Source organism: Juglans regia, chromosome 3 (genome assembly GCF_001411555.2).
Source record: "Juglans regia cultivar Chandler chromosome 3, Walnut 2.0, whole genome shotgun sequence".
In the NCBI taxonomy this organism is placed as follows: Eukaryota; Viridiplantae; Streptophyta; class Magnoliopsida; order Fagales; family Juglandaceae; genus Juglans; species Juglans regia.
In genome coordinates, this window is record NC_049903.1 from 17,002,134 (window position 1) to 17,019,466 (window position 17,333).

At 33.6% G+C, this 17,333-nt stretch overlaps 1 protein-coding gene across 1 annotated transcript; it reads left to right on the forward strand.

The window, feature by feature from the left end:
• Nucleotides 1-6,970: 6,970 nt before the first annotated feature.
• On the forward strand, nt 6,971-13,704 carry LOC108996949 (alpha-glucosidase). Its single transcript, XM_018973004.2, has 5 exons — nt 6,971-7,291; nt 8,891-9,615; nt 11,086-11,316; nt 11,405-12,051; nt 12,667-13,704. Exons 1-5 carry the CDS (start codon nt 7,002-7,004, stop codon nt 13,543-13,545), a joined length of 2,772 nt encoding a protein of 923 aa, XP_018828549.1. The 5' UTR covers nt 6,971-7,001; the 3' UTR covers nt 13,546-13,704.
• The last annotated feature ends 3,629 nt before the right edge of the window (nt 13,705-17,333 follow it).

The following is a 17,333-nucleotide window of genomic DNA, read 5'->3' on the forward strand; positions in this document are numbered from 1 at the left end:
ACACGTGAGACATGATGCGTTGCTTTATGAGTGGGAATAAAGATAAATAAAAGATAAATAAAATTACTCAGTATTTATATATCATATTAAATGCTGCACGTTAAATCATAAAAGTATTTATATTATAAAATAAATTTTATATATCATATTAAAATATATTAATTTATAAATTTATTTTTATGAATATTGTACTACTCTTTTTAAATTTGCTAATCCAACTTTTCTTTCAAAGTTATTATTATATAGATAATATAAGATGATTTTAGATAAAAATTTAATAAAATATTTTTTTAATATTATTATTATTTTTATATAAAAAAATTGAATTGTGTATTATATTTTATATAAAAATTATAATAATGAGATGAGATAAAATGAATTAAAATGATTTTAATATAGAAAAATAAATTCGATACCAAATTTTATTTCCGCAATATGTCAAATCCTGTCAAATGCATCATGTTTTGTAAGTTGCGTTAAAATCTCGTAAAAGAAAAGAATAATATTATACACCATACTCACATCCTATACATCACACCTATTTTACAACATTGCAAGAAAAATTGGTAAAATCACGCTTAAACATGTAGAAGTAGATATGGAATTTAGTGAAATATTAAGTAATTTTTTTAATATAATTTATCATTTTCAATTATATTTGTTAAGATATATTAGCGGTTTTTAAATGGTTGATAAAAAAATTATTTTAAATATGCCACGTCAAAGTGTGATTGAGAATGATAATGTTTATGTTGAAGATTAAGGCTATATTTAGACGTTGAACTGAGTTGAGTTGAGATAATAAAATATTGTTAGAATATTATTTTTTTAATATTATTATTATTTTAAGATTTGAAAAAATTGAATTGTTTATTATATTTTGTATTGGAATTTGAAAAAGTTGTAATGATAAATTTAGATGAGTTGAGATGAGTTAAGGAACCAAACGAACCTTAATGCTTGTTTGAAAATAAATATCATCTCAAAATTCATATCACATCTCATTCCCAAATATATTTTAAATACAAACATTTTCAAACTAATTATTACAACTTTTTCAAACTAATCATTACAACTTTCCTAAATTTTCAAAAAAGAAAAAAATAATTCAAAATTTTGAAATCTCCAAACAAAAATGATATTCTTATAATATTTTAAATTTATAATATTTTTATTCAACTTTTTTCTCTCTCATTTTCTAAAATCTAAAAAATACTTAACTCAAACTATCTTACTACTATTCACAAACTATCTTACTTTTATTCACAAAATTCTTATCTCATCTCATTCTCCAAACGTTTGAACATTTAGAATATTTTAGAATATCTATCAATAGTATTGGAATTAAAATGTTTTATTAGGTTTTGGGAATGAAGAGAAAAAAAAGTTGAATATAAATATTATAAACTTAAAAAACTGTTTGAATATAATTTTTGTTTTGAAATTTAATAAAGTTGAATTATATTTTGTGTTTTGTTTAAAAGTTTGAGAAAATTGTAATAACCTAATGGTTATGTGAAAAAGTTGAAAAAGTATTTTATGTTAAAATGATGTTTGAGAATAAGATATTTAAGAATATATGAGGACCTTGTTTATGCACTGGTTTTCTGATCCTCTGTGAAGGAGATTTGGACTAGGACTCTTCCTTCTCTAAATCTTTTTAATGTCCACAATCATTTTTCTGATATAGCTAGATAGGTTAGGGCAAAAGGCAGTAGAGTGGAATGGGAAAAAAATCTTATTATTTCCTCGGGCTTGTGGTATAGACGAAATTAGAAGATTTATGAGAATAATATTTTGACAGTGAAACAGGTCGTGGTTATGCACTATCTTTTTAGAAAAGTCATAAGACAACCAAGGTTTTAAGTAAACATAATTATAAAACACAGTGCTATTGGGTTCATCCAAATGAGGGCTCTCTCAAACTTAATGTGGATGGAGCTATCTGGAGTTGGGGTAATTTTAAGAGATCACAAAGGGAAATTCCTTATGGCCGCAAGGAAAAAGGAATCTAAAGTGTGTAAACCTTCTGAGATTGAATTATTGGCTATATTTAAAGGCTTGCAACTTTGTGTCATCCGTGGCATTTAAGACCTTATTCTGGAAAGTGATTCCCTACTTATGGTGAATGAAGTCAAAGCTGTTGGGGATTCAATGTCCCTACAAGGAAATCTTATTACAGAGATAAATGAGTTAATGAAGAAATTCAAGAGCTGCGCTATTCAACATATTGCACAAATAGGGAATGAAGTAGCTCATAAGCTTGCTAGATATGCTTAGCATGTAGATGATATTTGTGTATGGTGGGATTCTTTCCCAGAATGTGTTTTACAAGTAATTTGGGCTAAGAAATTTTTGTGTTTCGCAATAATGATTTTGTTGTCATAAAAAAGTGTAATTTTAATAGGGACCGAGCTTTTGTAATGTCATGTTTCATATACTTGAGCTAAACTCCAGCAACCTAGACTAGGATGTTTCCACCTGTAAACATTGAGACAAATGTGGGCTTGGAGGTGTCTGGGGAGCCTCTAATGCCAAAATCAGTACTTTTTCTTCTTAGATAATGATAGGAGAATTAGAAAGTTCAGAGAGAGTTCTTTGTACCTGAAATATGGCTTTATACGAGGTTTCAGGAGATATCCCATACCTCATGTTAGGGGTCTGCGTCACCCTCATAGTTGCCCCAGTCAGGGGTTTTAATGCGGTGTGGCATCTGAGACAGTGCCATTAATGCTGTGTGGCTCCTCGGGTGGCGTCTCAACGGTAGGAGATCGACGTAGTCACTTCTCGTTCCCCTCATCAGATAATGTAGAGTTGTTTGTGTTCTCCGTTCACTTGCCGGCATATATCTTTTAGAGAAACTCTTATTGTAGTCGGGTAGGGGAGTTGCTGCGCAGTCGGTGTCCACGTAGACAAAAATGAAACGAACCGTTTCATTCAAAATGGACAAAACACGACACTCCGTTTCAAGCAGCCCAGACTTGTGTTCTCTTGATTTTCCCCATCTCTTTCTTCCCTTCGTGAACCCATTGTCCTTCCTTTAGAAATTAAAACTCTTACGCCTGCCTGCAGTCGATGAAAATCATTAATTAAAACTTCCGGAAAAAGAATACAACAAAGGTGATTCGAGATACAGAGGCAAGGGATGCAAGAATTGTTACTGCAGAAGGGCTAACTGTTGTTTTTGAGGGTCCAGCTAGCCTTTTAGCAACGTATGATCGATTTTTTTTTTTATCATGCAAAGAAAGAAAAAAGATTCAACATTTTCGGGATTCTAGAAAATAATTTTTTACATGATAATCCACATCCCGCTTCACATTTTCAGATTTATCTTTATTTATCTTTTATATTTTAAATTCCTGACTTGTAAAAGATAAAAATATTGCTATCTGACTTAGACAAAGGAATGGATTAATGAATGAAAATGGGAGAAATGGAGTTTGATTTTTCTCTATGGTCATGGTATTTATATTCATCTCTATATTTAGGTTTTATATGCAAAATTATCTATTTCCTTAAAAAAAATTCCCCATTTACTGTTCGCTTAATTGGCATTTCTCTGGGCCAACTGCTTGTAATTGCTGCATATATAGTTCATAACTTCTTACCTGGAAGGTGATAACTTTGCTTCAAGGTCATAACTTATGTATACTATATATATTGGAATGAGTGCCTTCTGGTTTGAGCTACCCACGCTTTTATTACTGGTTACCCCCATTTGTTTCTAGTATCTACATCGTTGTTTGCAATACCCAATCCAAAAGGAGACTTTTCATCATCTTTTTCACCCGATGAAAATTAATGATCGGACTGAGAGAATATAGAATCAATACAGACCCATAAATATCATATATGAATTTTGGTTCAATAGAGTTGAAGGTAATATCGACTACTTATCTCAAATGCTTCAATTTCTTCCGAAAGCTATCTGTCTATGCCGTCATCTCCCTTATTTGTGATGAATCGGAGAAAAAGTAAGAGCAAAAATATCGCAGAACCCATTCCTGCAAGAAGGTTCAATCTTTTTATTTTTTCATTTCCTTTGTTTTATTTTTTTTAATAAAAGTGATGTGACAATCGACCACATCAGCCGACTGCACAGCGGTTACATAGGCAGACTGTCTGTAGAAGAACTGTATCTTTTAATGTTAGGAGTCGCAGGCGAGTGTCGAGGTTGAAGCGTCCCGTCTGTCTCCCTAGACTTGTTTCCTGCGCAATGCATTCCCTTCCTGATAATACAGTTCATGGGCTGGGTTCCTTAGGCTATATGAGGGGAGGATGCCGGTCGGGTTGGGCTTCAATGTCTCACCCAGGCCCAACCCAATGAGCCGGGAGGAGAATATTCCTTCCACTTTTATTTTGGAACATATACATTATGCAAAGAATAATAAAAAAGTAAAAAAAATATATATTTTATACAAATTTTAATTAAAAATATCTATTAAAAATAATCAAAATGGAGAGGGGCCCAAGTACGTCTCCAAATATAGGTAATAAATTTTAAAATTTTTTTAGAATGGATCGCAGTTAAAAAAATAATATATTAGTCTTTAACGGGAGATGTTTGGATTCGAAGATGACTTGAGATGAGCTGAGATGAGTTGAGATGGATTATGAATAGTAATGAGATGAGTTGTGAATAGTAGTGAGATTTGTGAGTTAAAGTTGCTGAATAGTAATGAATAGTAGTGAGATGAGATGAGCTGAGCTGAGATGACTTACGAATCCAAAAGTTTCAACTATAAATAACGTTGGAAAGATCAGCTGCTTCCAATCTCTATGTCTCTCTCTCAGTTCTTTCTTCGGTTCTTCGGACTCTAGGTTCATTGGATGCTTAAAAGGAAAAAAAATACTTTTCAAAAATTTTTTTTTATTCCATGCTTGATTTGAGCCTAATCGTTTTCAAAGAAAGAGTTTTGTCGTCTATTTGGGCTCTTCCGGCAAGTTGACAGGACAAACATCTACACGTGCTGTTTTGGAAAATTAGAGGATAATAGTAAGAATTACATTAATGTAGTATTAGAATGCGTAAATATCGTATAATTATTTTAAAATAAAAAAGATATATTATTAAAAAATTATTTTTTTTTAATGTAAGATCTATATTTCTTTAACTTTTTAAAAAAGAAACATCATTTCTCGAAAAAGTAAAATAAGAATTTTAAAAGCTGAAATTTTGCATTATAAGTTAAGAGTATTATAGCCATTTTTCTAAGCAATATGGGATTTGTTCATATTATTCCTTTATTTAATTGTTGGGATGATGTTCATTTTGTTGTACCCTTTGTTTGTATTAGGAACGAAGTCATGATTTTCTTCTTTTATTTTTTTTTAATTTAACATGAATTTGCGATTATATATATACCTTATGGGAAGATAATGTCTCTTCCTATTCTAAGACTATAAAATCTTTTACGACCATATGAAATTACAACAAAGTAACAACATTTAAACATGAATTCTCAAAGTAATTATTTAAGCAACATAATCTAAAAATAACAATCAGATGAAAAATCAGAATTTTATATCTTAAACAATGAACATAAAACACAATATATATATATATATATATATGTATATTTCACATTTTTCAGTTGATTTGAAGTTTTCAAACTTTTTGTAAGAGATGAAAAATGATGGGAGTTTCTTTAAACGTTTTAAATGTCAAGAAAAATGCTTAGAAAAAAAAAATGCCAAGAAAAACACTTAATATTTTTTTTTTGGAACTAAAGCATTGCTTTTAGATTTTTTTAGAAATAAAAGAAACTCCATACCCCTCTATGATGTCGTAAATGGATCGCTAAGTATGTGAATAAACTCAAATTTATTTAAAAATAAATGAACTAATCATGAACATAAAATTATAATTTGATAATAAATTCAAATTTGTCTCGTATTTAAATTAAAAGAAAAAAAAGAAGGAAGCTTTTTCATTTAATACTCCACTCGATTCAATTGCAGCCCTGCCACACCCTCATTGCCCTAGTTTTAAAATTCTTCTAAAGATAATATTTCAGTACTGAGGCACTTAAAAAAAAATACTAATATACCCACTCTATTTGACACTTCCATTTGACCGTTTGTCTTTTTTTTTTTAATTAATAATTAAGGAAGTGATTTTAAATGTATTGATGTATTTTTTATTATTTTTTAAATATATTTAGCGGTCAAGATGGGATGGCATAGTAGCCGCACCCTAAAAAAAAAACAAAAAAGTAATATTTTATATATATACTCACACACACACTTAGGGCAGGTTTGGGACACAAAATAAAATACAAAATTCTCATCTCATCTCATCATTACATTTTTTTCAAATTCTCATACGAAATATGATAAACAATTCAACTTTTTCAAATCTCAATACACATTTTTCAATTCCTAAAACAATAATAATATTAAAACATAATATTTTAAACTTCAAAACAAAACACAAAATTCTCATCTCACCCTCCAAACCTGCCCTTAATGTTATATTTGACAAGAACTTAGATCTCTCTTCTTGCACAAACATATTGGAAGATTACACAACTTTTTGGTACTATGAACTCACCAAAAGAAACAAAAATATTATTATTATTAGAAAAATGCTAGTTTGCCTCTTTATTTTAATCTCTCATTTTAACTGCTTATGTATTTAATCTTTTTTTTCAAATTTATTTTCTACTTAATGATTAAGAAATTAATTTTTAGTGCAGAGTAACCCGACTCTTATTATTATTATTTTTTGTAAATTAAAAATGTCATCTTTGAGAGATTTGAGATTTGTATAATAGATACGCACAAAACGACCCATGATTCCAACTTGTCTCCATTGTCTCTTTCTTGATCCATCCAAGACTTTATGGATAAATAATAATCATGGATTAATGCACACAATTGAATGAAAATGACAAAAACAAAGACTTTGAGGGCATGAAGCTTCCGGTGGACCAGATTTCAGTGTGTATATATAGACAGACAGAGTCACTTTAATTTCCTCAACAAACAGAGAGAGGGTTATGATGGGGGACAACAATATAAGAAAACAGAGGTCTTATCCACAGCTTCTCCCTCTTCAAAACCACATGACCCTGCTTTTCTTCCTCTTCTGCAGCAGCATCTTCTTCCTCTGTTTCTTGGCTCCACCGCTCAGCGCAGAAAAGGAAAAGAAAACGCCACTTGGGTACGGCTACACGGTTCGATCGGTGACCGTTGATCCCTCTGGCAAGTCCTTGAATGCTCACCTTGACCTCATCAAGAGCTCCTCCGTCTTTGGGCCCGACATTAAGAATCTCAATTTCATCGCCAGGTATGTATGTATGTATGCATGACTTCGTTGATTTCCTAAGTTGTATTGTCTTTTCGGAGAGGAAAATTAAACTTTTTGGGTATCGCCAATGGAGTAAATCCACCTAGCACGTTTATTTGATGCAAAGGAATGCTTTCATAAATGGAAAATGCTATTCCTACAGAAGTTTTCCACCGAAAACTTCTACCGAAATTGTATTTTATTATTTTTTATTTTTTTATTTTTACTTAGTGATTAAAGAATATTTTTAAATGAATTTATGATTTTTTTATATTTTTTAAAAATATTTAAAGTGTTTAAAAAAATGATTGAAAAAAAAGTAAAAAAAAAAAAAAAAAACGTTTTGCCTTTCGGTAGAAGTTTTCGGTGGAAAACTTCTGTAGGAATAGCAGTACTCTTCATAAATATATATATATATTTATATATATATATTAAATTATGTTTTAAATTAAGAATATTTTTATAATTTTTTTTATTTATTTATAAGTTGAAGTATATAACACAATTCGTAAAATATTTACATAATTTGATTAAAGGAGAAATTTTAAAATCCAAATGGTTAAAACTTACTATTTATGTAATTTAGATAATTAGTTTTATACATCAATTTAAAAATAAAATATTTTTTAATATTAATTTTATAAATTATTTTATAAAGATATCATAATTATTTAAATAATTATATATCTATTTTTCTTATATCTTCTTTAACTTAAAAGTGGCTATAAATGATGTGAATAATAAACAGTACACAGTATTACAATAATAAATAGTGTTGAACAGTCCGAGTAGTATGAAACATACTACAGTAATCAACAGTGCCAAACAGTATTACAGTAATATGCTACAGTGATGAACAGTGCTCATAAACAGTAATAAACAATACTAAACAGTAAAATAAATGATAGAATTTTATTAAATATATTTAAAAAAGTAAAATCATATAAATAATTAGAGTTTTTTAATATAATTTAATTCTCATAATATTCTTAATTAACTAAAATTATTCAGATAAAATAATTTTCATATAGAGTAATATAAAAATAAAAGATTCTATATTTTTTCAATTCTCTTTGAGTCATTGAGTATTGTGGTTGAATTCTACACAATTCATATATTTTGCTAAGAAAACTATTATTAAAATATCTAAAATCTTTTAATTTTTATATTACTGTAACGTTTTGTTATCATTATAATGCTTGTTAAAATTTATTTTCTTACTCCTGTGCATTAAATTATTAACTAACTAATTTTTTTAAAATATATTATTTTTACCCATCATATTTTTTTTTGAACATATCATTTTCATTTAGATAAATGGACAAACATGCTTTGCATGTTATATAACCACTAGTGTGTATAGATATATATATATATATATATATATATATATATATCAATAAATTGTTTGTTATACGTATTTTTTATATATATATTCTATTCTTGATTTAATTTAGTTAGAAATCAAGATGTTCTTTCGCTATACTTATTTTATTTTACAATAAAGCAATAGTTTTCCGATAAAAAAAATATAAAGCAATAGTTTTATTTCCTAAATTGTAAGTGATTGTGAGTATTATTAATTGATCTGGCCCGCAGCTTTGAGACCGGAGATCGGATCCGAATTAAAATAACCGACTCCGACCACCATAGATGGGAGATCCCTCAAACCATAATCCCCCGCGAAACCCACTTTCCACACCGCCTCCTCCCCGAAAACCATACCCCGAAGAGGTCCTCACCGTCGAAAACCCGCTTCGTCCTCTCCGACCCAACCTCCGATCTCATCTTCACTCTCTACAACACCACCCCGTTCGGCTTCTCCGTTTTTCGGAGATCATCCGGCGACGCCATCTTCGACGCCTCCCCAACGGCAGACTCTTCCACCTTCCTCGTTTTCAAGGACCAGTACATTCAGCTCTCTTCCTCGCTCCCCAAAGCAAGGTCCTCTCTCTATGGCCTGGGCGAGCACACCAAGAGCTCCTTCAAGCTTCAGGCCTCCAACGAGGCGCAGACGCTCACTCTGTGGAACGCCGACATTGCCAGCGCCAATCTCGACCTCAATCTTTACGGTTCCCACCCGTTCTACATGGACGTCAGGTCGCCGTCCGAAGATGGCAGAGTGGCGGCTGGGACAACTCATGGAGTCCTGCTTCTTAACAGCAATGGCATGGATGTGGAGTACAGTGGGGATCGGATCACGTACAAGATGATTGGTGGGATTATTGACTTGTACATTTTTTCTGGGCCGTCGCCGGTGATGGTGATGGAGCAGTACACGGAGCTCATCGGCCGGCCTACACCCATGCCGTATTGGTCTTTTGGTAAGTTTGAAAAATGTCTTTTCTCTGGTTTTTACCTGTTGAAATTCTTTAACTTTTGGGGTGCCAAGTATTCTTCCATATTGATGCATAGATTTGTGTCAAACCTGCTCAAAGTTGCTCCAATTGCTTAGTCTCACTCTTTAAAAGCCATATGGTAACCAATCCCGAGATAGCAATCTCCATTCTTTTTATGAATGCCACAACGAGGAATCTTCTTGACAAGCTAATCCCATTGGGCTTTTGATAATGCCTTTTGTTTCATCTGTTTTCAATCGTCCTGCAATTGACATAAACGCAATAGTGAATATATATATATATGTGTGTGTGTGTGTGTGTGTGTGTATGTTAGCCCTACTCAAAACAGTGTCTTTTGGATCTCTAATTCCACTGATTGGCATCGCCTATTACTTTCAATACTTCCTCTGCTATCTGAACCCTTTTGGTTGGAAATGAGTTAGGAAGAACAATAATATGGTTTTATAGCCAAGTTGTGTTTTTGCTCTTAAAACTTATGATGAAGCATTGGGTTTGTCATGTTAGCTTCTCTAGTTTATTGAGAAAAAGGCTTTGGCCAATTGGATTAAAAACGCAATAGTAAAATCATTGTTTTCAAAGCATGAAAAAGGAGCATACTTTTTTTCGTAGAAGATATCAATTTGTTTTTTTGATAACCGAGGGTGTTCGGGCTAGCTTGCGCTTACCTTGACTGATCCCACAGGGCCTGAAGTTAATGAACAGGTAAACCTCCAGTGGCCCTAAGGGGACTCGAACTGGTGACCATTAGGGAGCAAACGCCGGACCAGTTGAGCTACCCCTCAAGGTTCGTAGAAGATATCAATTTTGACGAGGACTATAAAAATAGCCTTATTTTCCTTTCTGAAAATTTGTTTTGTGAAACATTTGAATGGAGCATATAATTGTTCTAGTTTCCAATAAGTATGGATCATAAGATAGCTTGTTATCAAAATGCGAGCATATTATTCAGTGCAGAGTCCTTTAAACATATGAACTGTTTTACGAACATAAAAATATAACTTATAAAGGCGTGTTTGACATGAGGATACAATATTAGGTTTATGTCATTTTTTCCTGAGTTAGTGTAACATTCAGTATAAACTTAGTGATAATATATGAGCTACTGCCCTGAGCGGTGTAAGGCATAGCACATGACAAAGTAGAGAGGGATGTAAGGTGATACTAGGTATCAATATGTGCAAAATGTCAAATTGCTGTAAAAGTTTATGTTCATGCTATGATTGAAATACCTATATACACACTTGTCCTTTTCTAACATTCAATATTATGTTCTATGTACTCTTTAAAAAAAAACATACTACTCTATATCATACCCTTTATAGGGATTTTCTCGATCTGACCAAACTAAGCATGCCAATTATTTATGTTTTTTTATCATGAAACAACTTTATAAGAAATTCTCACCCTCTTGAGGATTGTTATCCATATGTGAAGGATTTCATCAATGTCGATATGGTTACAAGAATATTTCCGATATTGAAAGCGTGGTTGCTGGCTATGCAAAAGCTCATATACCTCTTGAAGTTATGTGGACAGATATTGATTACATGGATGGGTACAAGGATTTTACCCTTGATCCCATTAACTTTCCGGTAGAGAAAATGAAAAATTTTGTTGATACTCTTCATCAAAATGGTCAGAAATATGTGCTTATCATAGATCCTGGTACGTTGTAGTCGACATGTAGTTTTTCTCAGCTGAAATCCCTCCCCTCTTCTCTCTCTTAATTGATGTAAAATATATTACTTCACAGGTATCAGTGTGAATAAGACATATGGTACCTACATTCGAGGAATGCAAGCTGATGTCTTCATAAAACGTGATGGTGTCCCGTACTTGGGTGAAGTTTGGCCTGGCCCAGTCTATTTCCCTGACTTTTTAAATCCAGCCAGTGAAGTATTTTGGGGTGGCGAGATAAAAAATTTTCGAGATATTCTTCCTGTTGATGGTCTTTGGCTTGACATGAATGAGATTTCCAACTTTATAACTTCTCTTCCCACTCCAAATTCTACTCTCGATGATCCTCCCTACAAAATTAACAATGCTGGAGTTCGCCGGCCCATTAATTATAACACTGTACCTGCAACATCCTTACACTTTGGTAATGTTACCGAGTATAATGTCCATAACCTATATGGACTCTTAGAGTGCAAAACCACTAATGCAGCCTTGATCAATGTGACTGGGAAAAGGCCCTTTATACTTTCTAGGTCGAGTTTTGTTAGCTCTGGCAAGTATGCAGCACACTGGACTGGAGACAATGCTGCCACGTGGAATGATTTGGCATACACAATTCCATCAATTTTGAACTCTGGGATTTTTGGAATTCCAATGGTTGGTGCAGACATCTGTGGTTTTTCTAGAAATACAACTGAAGAACTCTGCAGGCGCTGGATTCAGGTAAAAAGTTATAGTAAGAGTGAATAGATAATTTACCATCTTGTTTTGGTTTCTTCTCAGCTTTTAATGCGAGTATTATACATTTCTTAGCACTTGGAAGGTCTATGCAAGTATTTTAGACCATTTTTGTTTTGATTTTACCAAAGAAGATTGAAAGGGTTCGTCATTTTTTAAATTGCCAATAGAATGTAGCAAGTCAAATAAAGGTTTATCTTCCTCATCTACAAATATCCAAATTTTGATGCATAATACCTTGTTTATATTTTGAGTGGTATAGGAATAATAATCAATCTTCAGCACATGAAGGATTGTACACCTTTCTGATTTTGTGAAACCTTTTTTTCCCTTACTTTATTTTTTTACTTTTTATTTTAATTTATTTGTCAATATTATAAAAGTGATGCTTCCAGATTTTCTGTTCATATTTGTGGTTTTATCCCATTCATGTATGTCTGTCCTTTTTACTGGTATTAGAAGTCATTTTGCTGTAAAATGTCCAATATCTTTGCACATGCTATGGGGAAAAAAGTGATAGTGGGAGTTCCATTATTTTAAGAAAGAGTAGCGATTATAAAAATTAGCACTAATATCACTATTTTTTTTTTCCAAATGCAGCTAGGAGCTTTTTATCCCTTTGCAAGAGATCACTCAGAAAAGTATAGTATTCGTCAAGAACTCTATCTTTGGGAGTCTGTTGCTGCAACAGCCAGGAAGGTTCTTGGGCTCCGCTACCGGCTTCTACCCTACTTTTACACATTAATGTATGAAGCACACCAACGAGGAACCCCCATTGCGCGTCCCATTTTCTTCTCGTTTCCTCAAGATATCAACACGTATGAAATCAGTACTCAGTTTCTGATTGGTGAAGGCGTAATGGTCTCACCAGCATTGAAATCAGAAGCAATTTCAGTTGATGCATACTTTCCTGCTGGAAATTGGTTCGACCTCTTCAACTACTCGCATTCTTTGAGTGTTCATTCAGGAAGATATATCAGGCTCGATGCACCGCCTGATCATATAAACGTTCATGTTCGGGAAGGTAATATTTTGGCCATGCAAGGAGCGGCCATGACAACGCGCATAGCTCGAAAGACTCCATTCCAGCTGTTGGTGGTGGTCGGCAGTACTGGAATTACTACTGGAGAAGTTTTCTTGGATGATGGAGAGGAGGTGGTGATGGGAGGAAAAGGAGGGATATGGAGTTTAGTGAGATTCTTTGGTGGAATAGTGGGCAACAAGGTATCAGTCAGTTCAGAGGTTGTGAATGGAGGATATGCTTTGAGCCAAAAGTGGATCATAGATAAGGTGACTTTCATAGGACTGGAGAAGGGTAATAGATTGAAGGGAACAAAATTGAAGGGAACAAAATTGAACGGAAAGCCAGTTGGAAAGACAAATCTCGACAGCCATGGACAGTTTCTTGTGGTCGAGGTCTCAAAGCTATCACTTCTTATTGGAAAGGAATTCAAGTTGGAGCTAGAATTTCTTAAATAAATCATTATTAGCGGCATATAATTATTGCTCGCCTAAAGTGTCAACAAAAATCGATTTGCCAATAAGCATTTGTGGCTTCGAAATTATATCTTTGGCATATGATTAAAAAATAATTACCTCAAGTTAAAATGCATTTCTTTGTTCCATCTAGCTTAAAAATTTGTGTCCAAACGTTGAGAAACTTCAAAAATTTCACATCCATCTTGTCAAGAATGGAAACGAGAGGGTGAGGTTATATGTTCATCCCATTCGATCATGGCACATCTTTTCAATTATTTTTATGTCGAACTCAAGAACTTTAGATTGGTGTCAGTAACCCACTTAACCCTATTTACCCAATCTGTATACCATGAAATGGATTGATACGTAGTCCAAATTCTAATAACACCTAAATTACATCAAATTTAGTGATTTCTCGAGTTCACTAAAAAATCATAGAGAGACGCTTCCAACCCAATGTCCTGAGCATCCTCGTTGGATTATGTAAATGCAAATCTAATGAGGAGTTTGGCTAATAGACCTAAAAAATAGTCTATATTGGATTTGCAACTTCAAAAGGATATGACTTTTAGCTACAGTAATTTGAGATTGGTGGTTATATTTGGTGGTCACTATAGCATGACCAAAAAGAATAAAAAATATTTTCTTCCTTGCAATCTCTCTCTCTTCCCTCAATTTTTGCTTCTAATGAACTTTTTTTTTTTCTTCACGTGTTCTTCCTCTCCAGCAACACTTGTGTTTCGTTGTCCTTTTTTTTTTTTATCTTTTTTTTTCCTGTTGCATTAATAGCAGCAATTGCTAAACCCAATTTTTTCCTTGTAGCATTAAGAGCATTAATTGTTGTATACTTAACAATTGTATTAATTTTTCAATTAATGTTTGTCTCATGAATGGTTGTATACTCCAAGTCTCATATTGTATAACATTAATATTTCTATGTAACTCTTAGTTTAGAAAAAAAAAAAAAATTAATAGAACAAAAAAATTGAAATTTTTTTTATTAAATTTATATTATTTTATTATTATTTTGACTAATAGATGAATAATACAATGTAGGAATAAGTTTTGAGTGGAATATCCAAATGCAAAATCATGTCGTATTATGTAAATTTTACATTTGCATTTGCATAATCCAATGTTAATGCTCACAAATCCATTTTTACACTTCAATAAAAAATGGACACAAACTTTTTATATTACTTGCAGTAGAACTGATCTTAGGTGATTGTAACAAACTCTCTCGAGCTTTTCTCTTCCTGCGTATTCACTCTCTCTCTCTCTCTCTCTCACACTCTCCTCAACACCCGCACCGAAGGCTGGGAAAGAAAAGAAAAGAACTCAAGACTTCATACTTCATGAGCATACTATCAAGACTACTAGAAATGAGGTTCACAAAATGTAACAATCGGGCCAGGTGAACCATATGATGAGGAAGATTGCGGAAGAGAGGCTTGGTCTCGCGAAAGGAATGAGAAGAATAGAGTTCGGGTTCAAAAGGGAAGAACATGTGTCGGCTTGTACTTGCTGTCGAAGAGAAGTGAATTGAAGACTCTGCTTCGGGAGATTAGGCATATGAAGATAAGGGCTTGGGATGGACCAAGTTTATGATGGGCTTGATGGGGGTTGTCGTGGGTCACAACCAGTTTGAGTCTTAAGAGTTTAGTGGTCTTTAATTAGTAGTACTGTAGATAAATTGGGCCTTGGGCCGTAACATTGGGTTTGTTTTTATTATATTTCCTGCTTTTAGTCTTGTAGAGTAGGCCCACGTTGAGGGCATCAGTATGTAAGGGTTTGTCTATCTATTTGAGGGCATCAGTATGTAAGGATTTGTCTATCTGTTTTAGGGTTTTATCAGAAAAGTATCAGAACTCTCTATTTCTTTCTTACAACTTTCTCTGGAGGTACTCACCTTCGAAGTGAGATTTGCTTGCTATTAATACAAGTTTATTTTATAGATCTGTTACATTTTTGGTATCCAAGAGATACGATCTTTGTGCAAATACAAGCTTTTTCTATGGTTGAAGGGACAAGACTAAACCAGCTCCAAGATGGCTTGACTGCTCTGAACAAAGCGACTGATGCTCAATATGGCAAGATGGAGAATTAGTTCCACAGCCTGGAAGGTTAGTATCACAACTTGGAAACTGAGATGGTAGCCCTGAAAAACACTGTCCAGCAACAATTAGCAGCTTTAACTCATGAGCTATAGAAAAAGAATCAAGGCCCTCACCAAGGAGAATCTTCCTCGAGGCTGCATTATCGAGATGAGAATAACTAGTCACATGGGGAGGTGCACACAAGGTTAGTCCGCCTGGATTTCCTGGTGTTTCAAGGAGAGGACCCAACTGGATGGCTCTACAAGGTAAATCACTTTTTTGCTTTTCACAACACACCACCCACCCAACACATGAGGTTAGTGTCTTTTCACCTGGAAGGACAAGCTATGATTTGGTTCCAAGGGATGGAAGAATTGGGCCAGATATCTGATTGGGATGCTTTTGTGAGGGCACTAGTAATAAGATTTGGTCCTAACCCATATGATGACTCCATAAAGGCCTTAACTAAGCTAAGACAAGTAGGGTCAGTGGAGGACTATAAGTCCAGGTTTGAAACTTTATCCAATAGGTTAAGAGGCTTATCTGACACCTATAAACTCAATTGCTTTCTGAGTGGACTAAATGATGAAATAAGGATGTATGTGAGGATGTTTAACCCATCAACTTTGTCTACTGCCTACATCCTTTCCAAGCTACAAGAAGAAACCATGAACTTGTAAAAAAAACCTAACAAAACCATTTTTTCCCATCCACCAAAACCTGCCCATTCTAGCCACCAGAAAAATCCTTACCCATAGAAAACCTCAATACCCATCCAGAAAATCAACCAAAACCAAATGAAAGAGAGGAGGGATAAATGATTATGCTACCATTGTGATTCTAAGTGGATCCCTAGTCATAGATGTCTAAATCCTAAGTTATACCTCTTGGAAGAAGTATTACACGAACTCAAAGAAGACATTGGGCATAACTTAACCACCCCTGAGATGGAAGGAGAAATGGAAGTGTTGAGGTTAGATCCTACTCAGGATAATCCGGAAATCTCTCTATATGCCATTATGATTATGGGGTCACACAACTCCAAAACTATGAGGGTTAAGGGGAAGATAGGGGCCACGTGGGTGACCATTCTCATTGATACTGGGTCAACCCATAATTTTTTAGACCCTGCCATTGTGGAAATAAGTAAGTTGTCTCTAAACATTACTGAAACAGTTAAGGTAAGGGTCGCCAGTGGAGAATTACTGCCTAGCTGGGGCAAAAGTGAAGGAGTAGGAGTATGGATCTAGGGTGTGAAGTTTCTCTTGGATGTGCATGTTTTAACCTTGGCAGGTTGTGATATGGTAATGGAAGTCCAATGGCTCCAAACATTAGGCCCAATCCTATGGAACTTTGCGTAGTTAGCTATAGGGGTGTAACCGGTCCGGTCCGGTCCGGTCCGGTTTTGGATTAAATCTAGGACCGAACCGGTATGTACCGGTTTTGTATTTTTCAAAACCGATTAGGCACCGGTTACCCTCCTAAACCGGTACTTCCGGTTTTACAGGTTTCCGGTCCGGTCCGGTTTTCCGATTTTTTTAAAATGTAAGTTTCACAATTTATCATTAAAAATTTATTTATAATTTTTTTTATTTAAAAAAAGCTGTTTTATACTTTTATTAATATATTAGACTATATAATAGTATTATTATTAGACTATTGGTATAATTATAAGTTATATATTAGTATTAG

What these genes read in the sequence shown, in the direction of transcription:
- LOC108996949 (XM_018973004.2), top strand. Translation starts at nt 7,002, where the DNA reads ATGATGGGGGACAACAATATAAGAAAACAGAGGTCTTATCCACAGCTT. An exon ending in CATGCCGTATTGGTCTTTTG is followed by an intron (nt 9,616 to 11,085) that starts GTAAGTTTGAAA and finishes CCATATGTGAAG; the next exon opens with GATTTCATCAATGTCGATAT. An exon ending in TCTGCAGGCGCTGGATTCAG is followed by an intron (nt 12,052 to 12,666) that starts GTAAAAAGTTAT and finishes TTCCAAATGCAG; the next exon opens with CTAGGAGCTTTTTATCCCTT.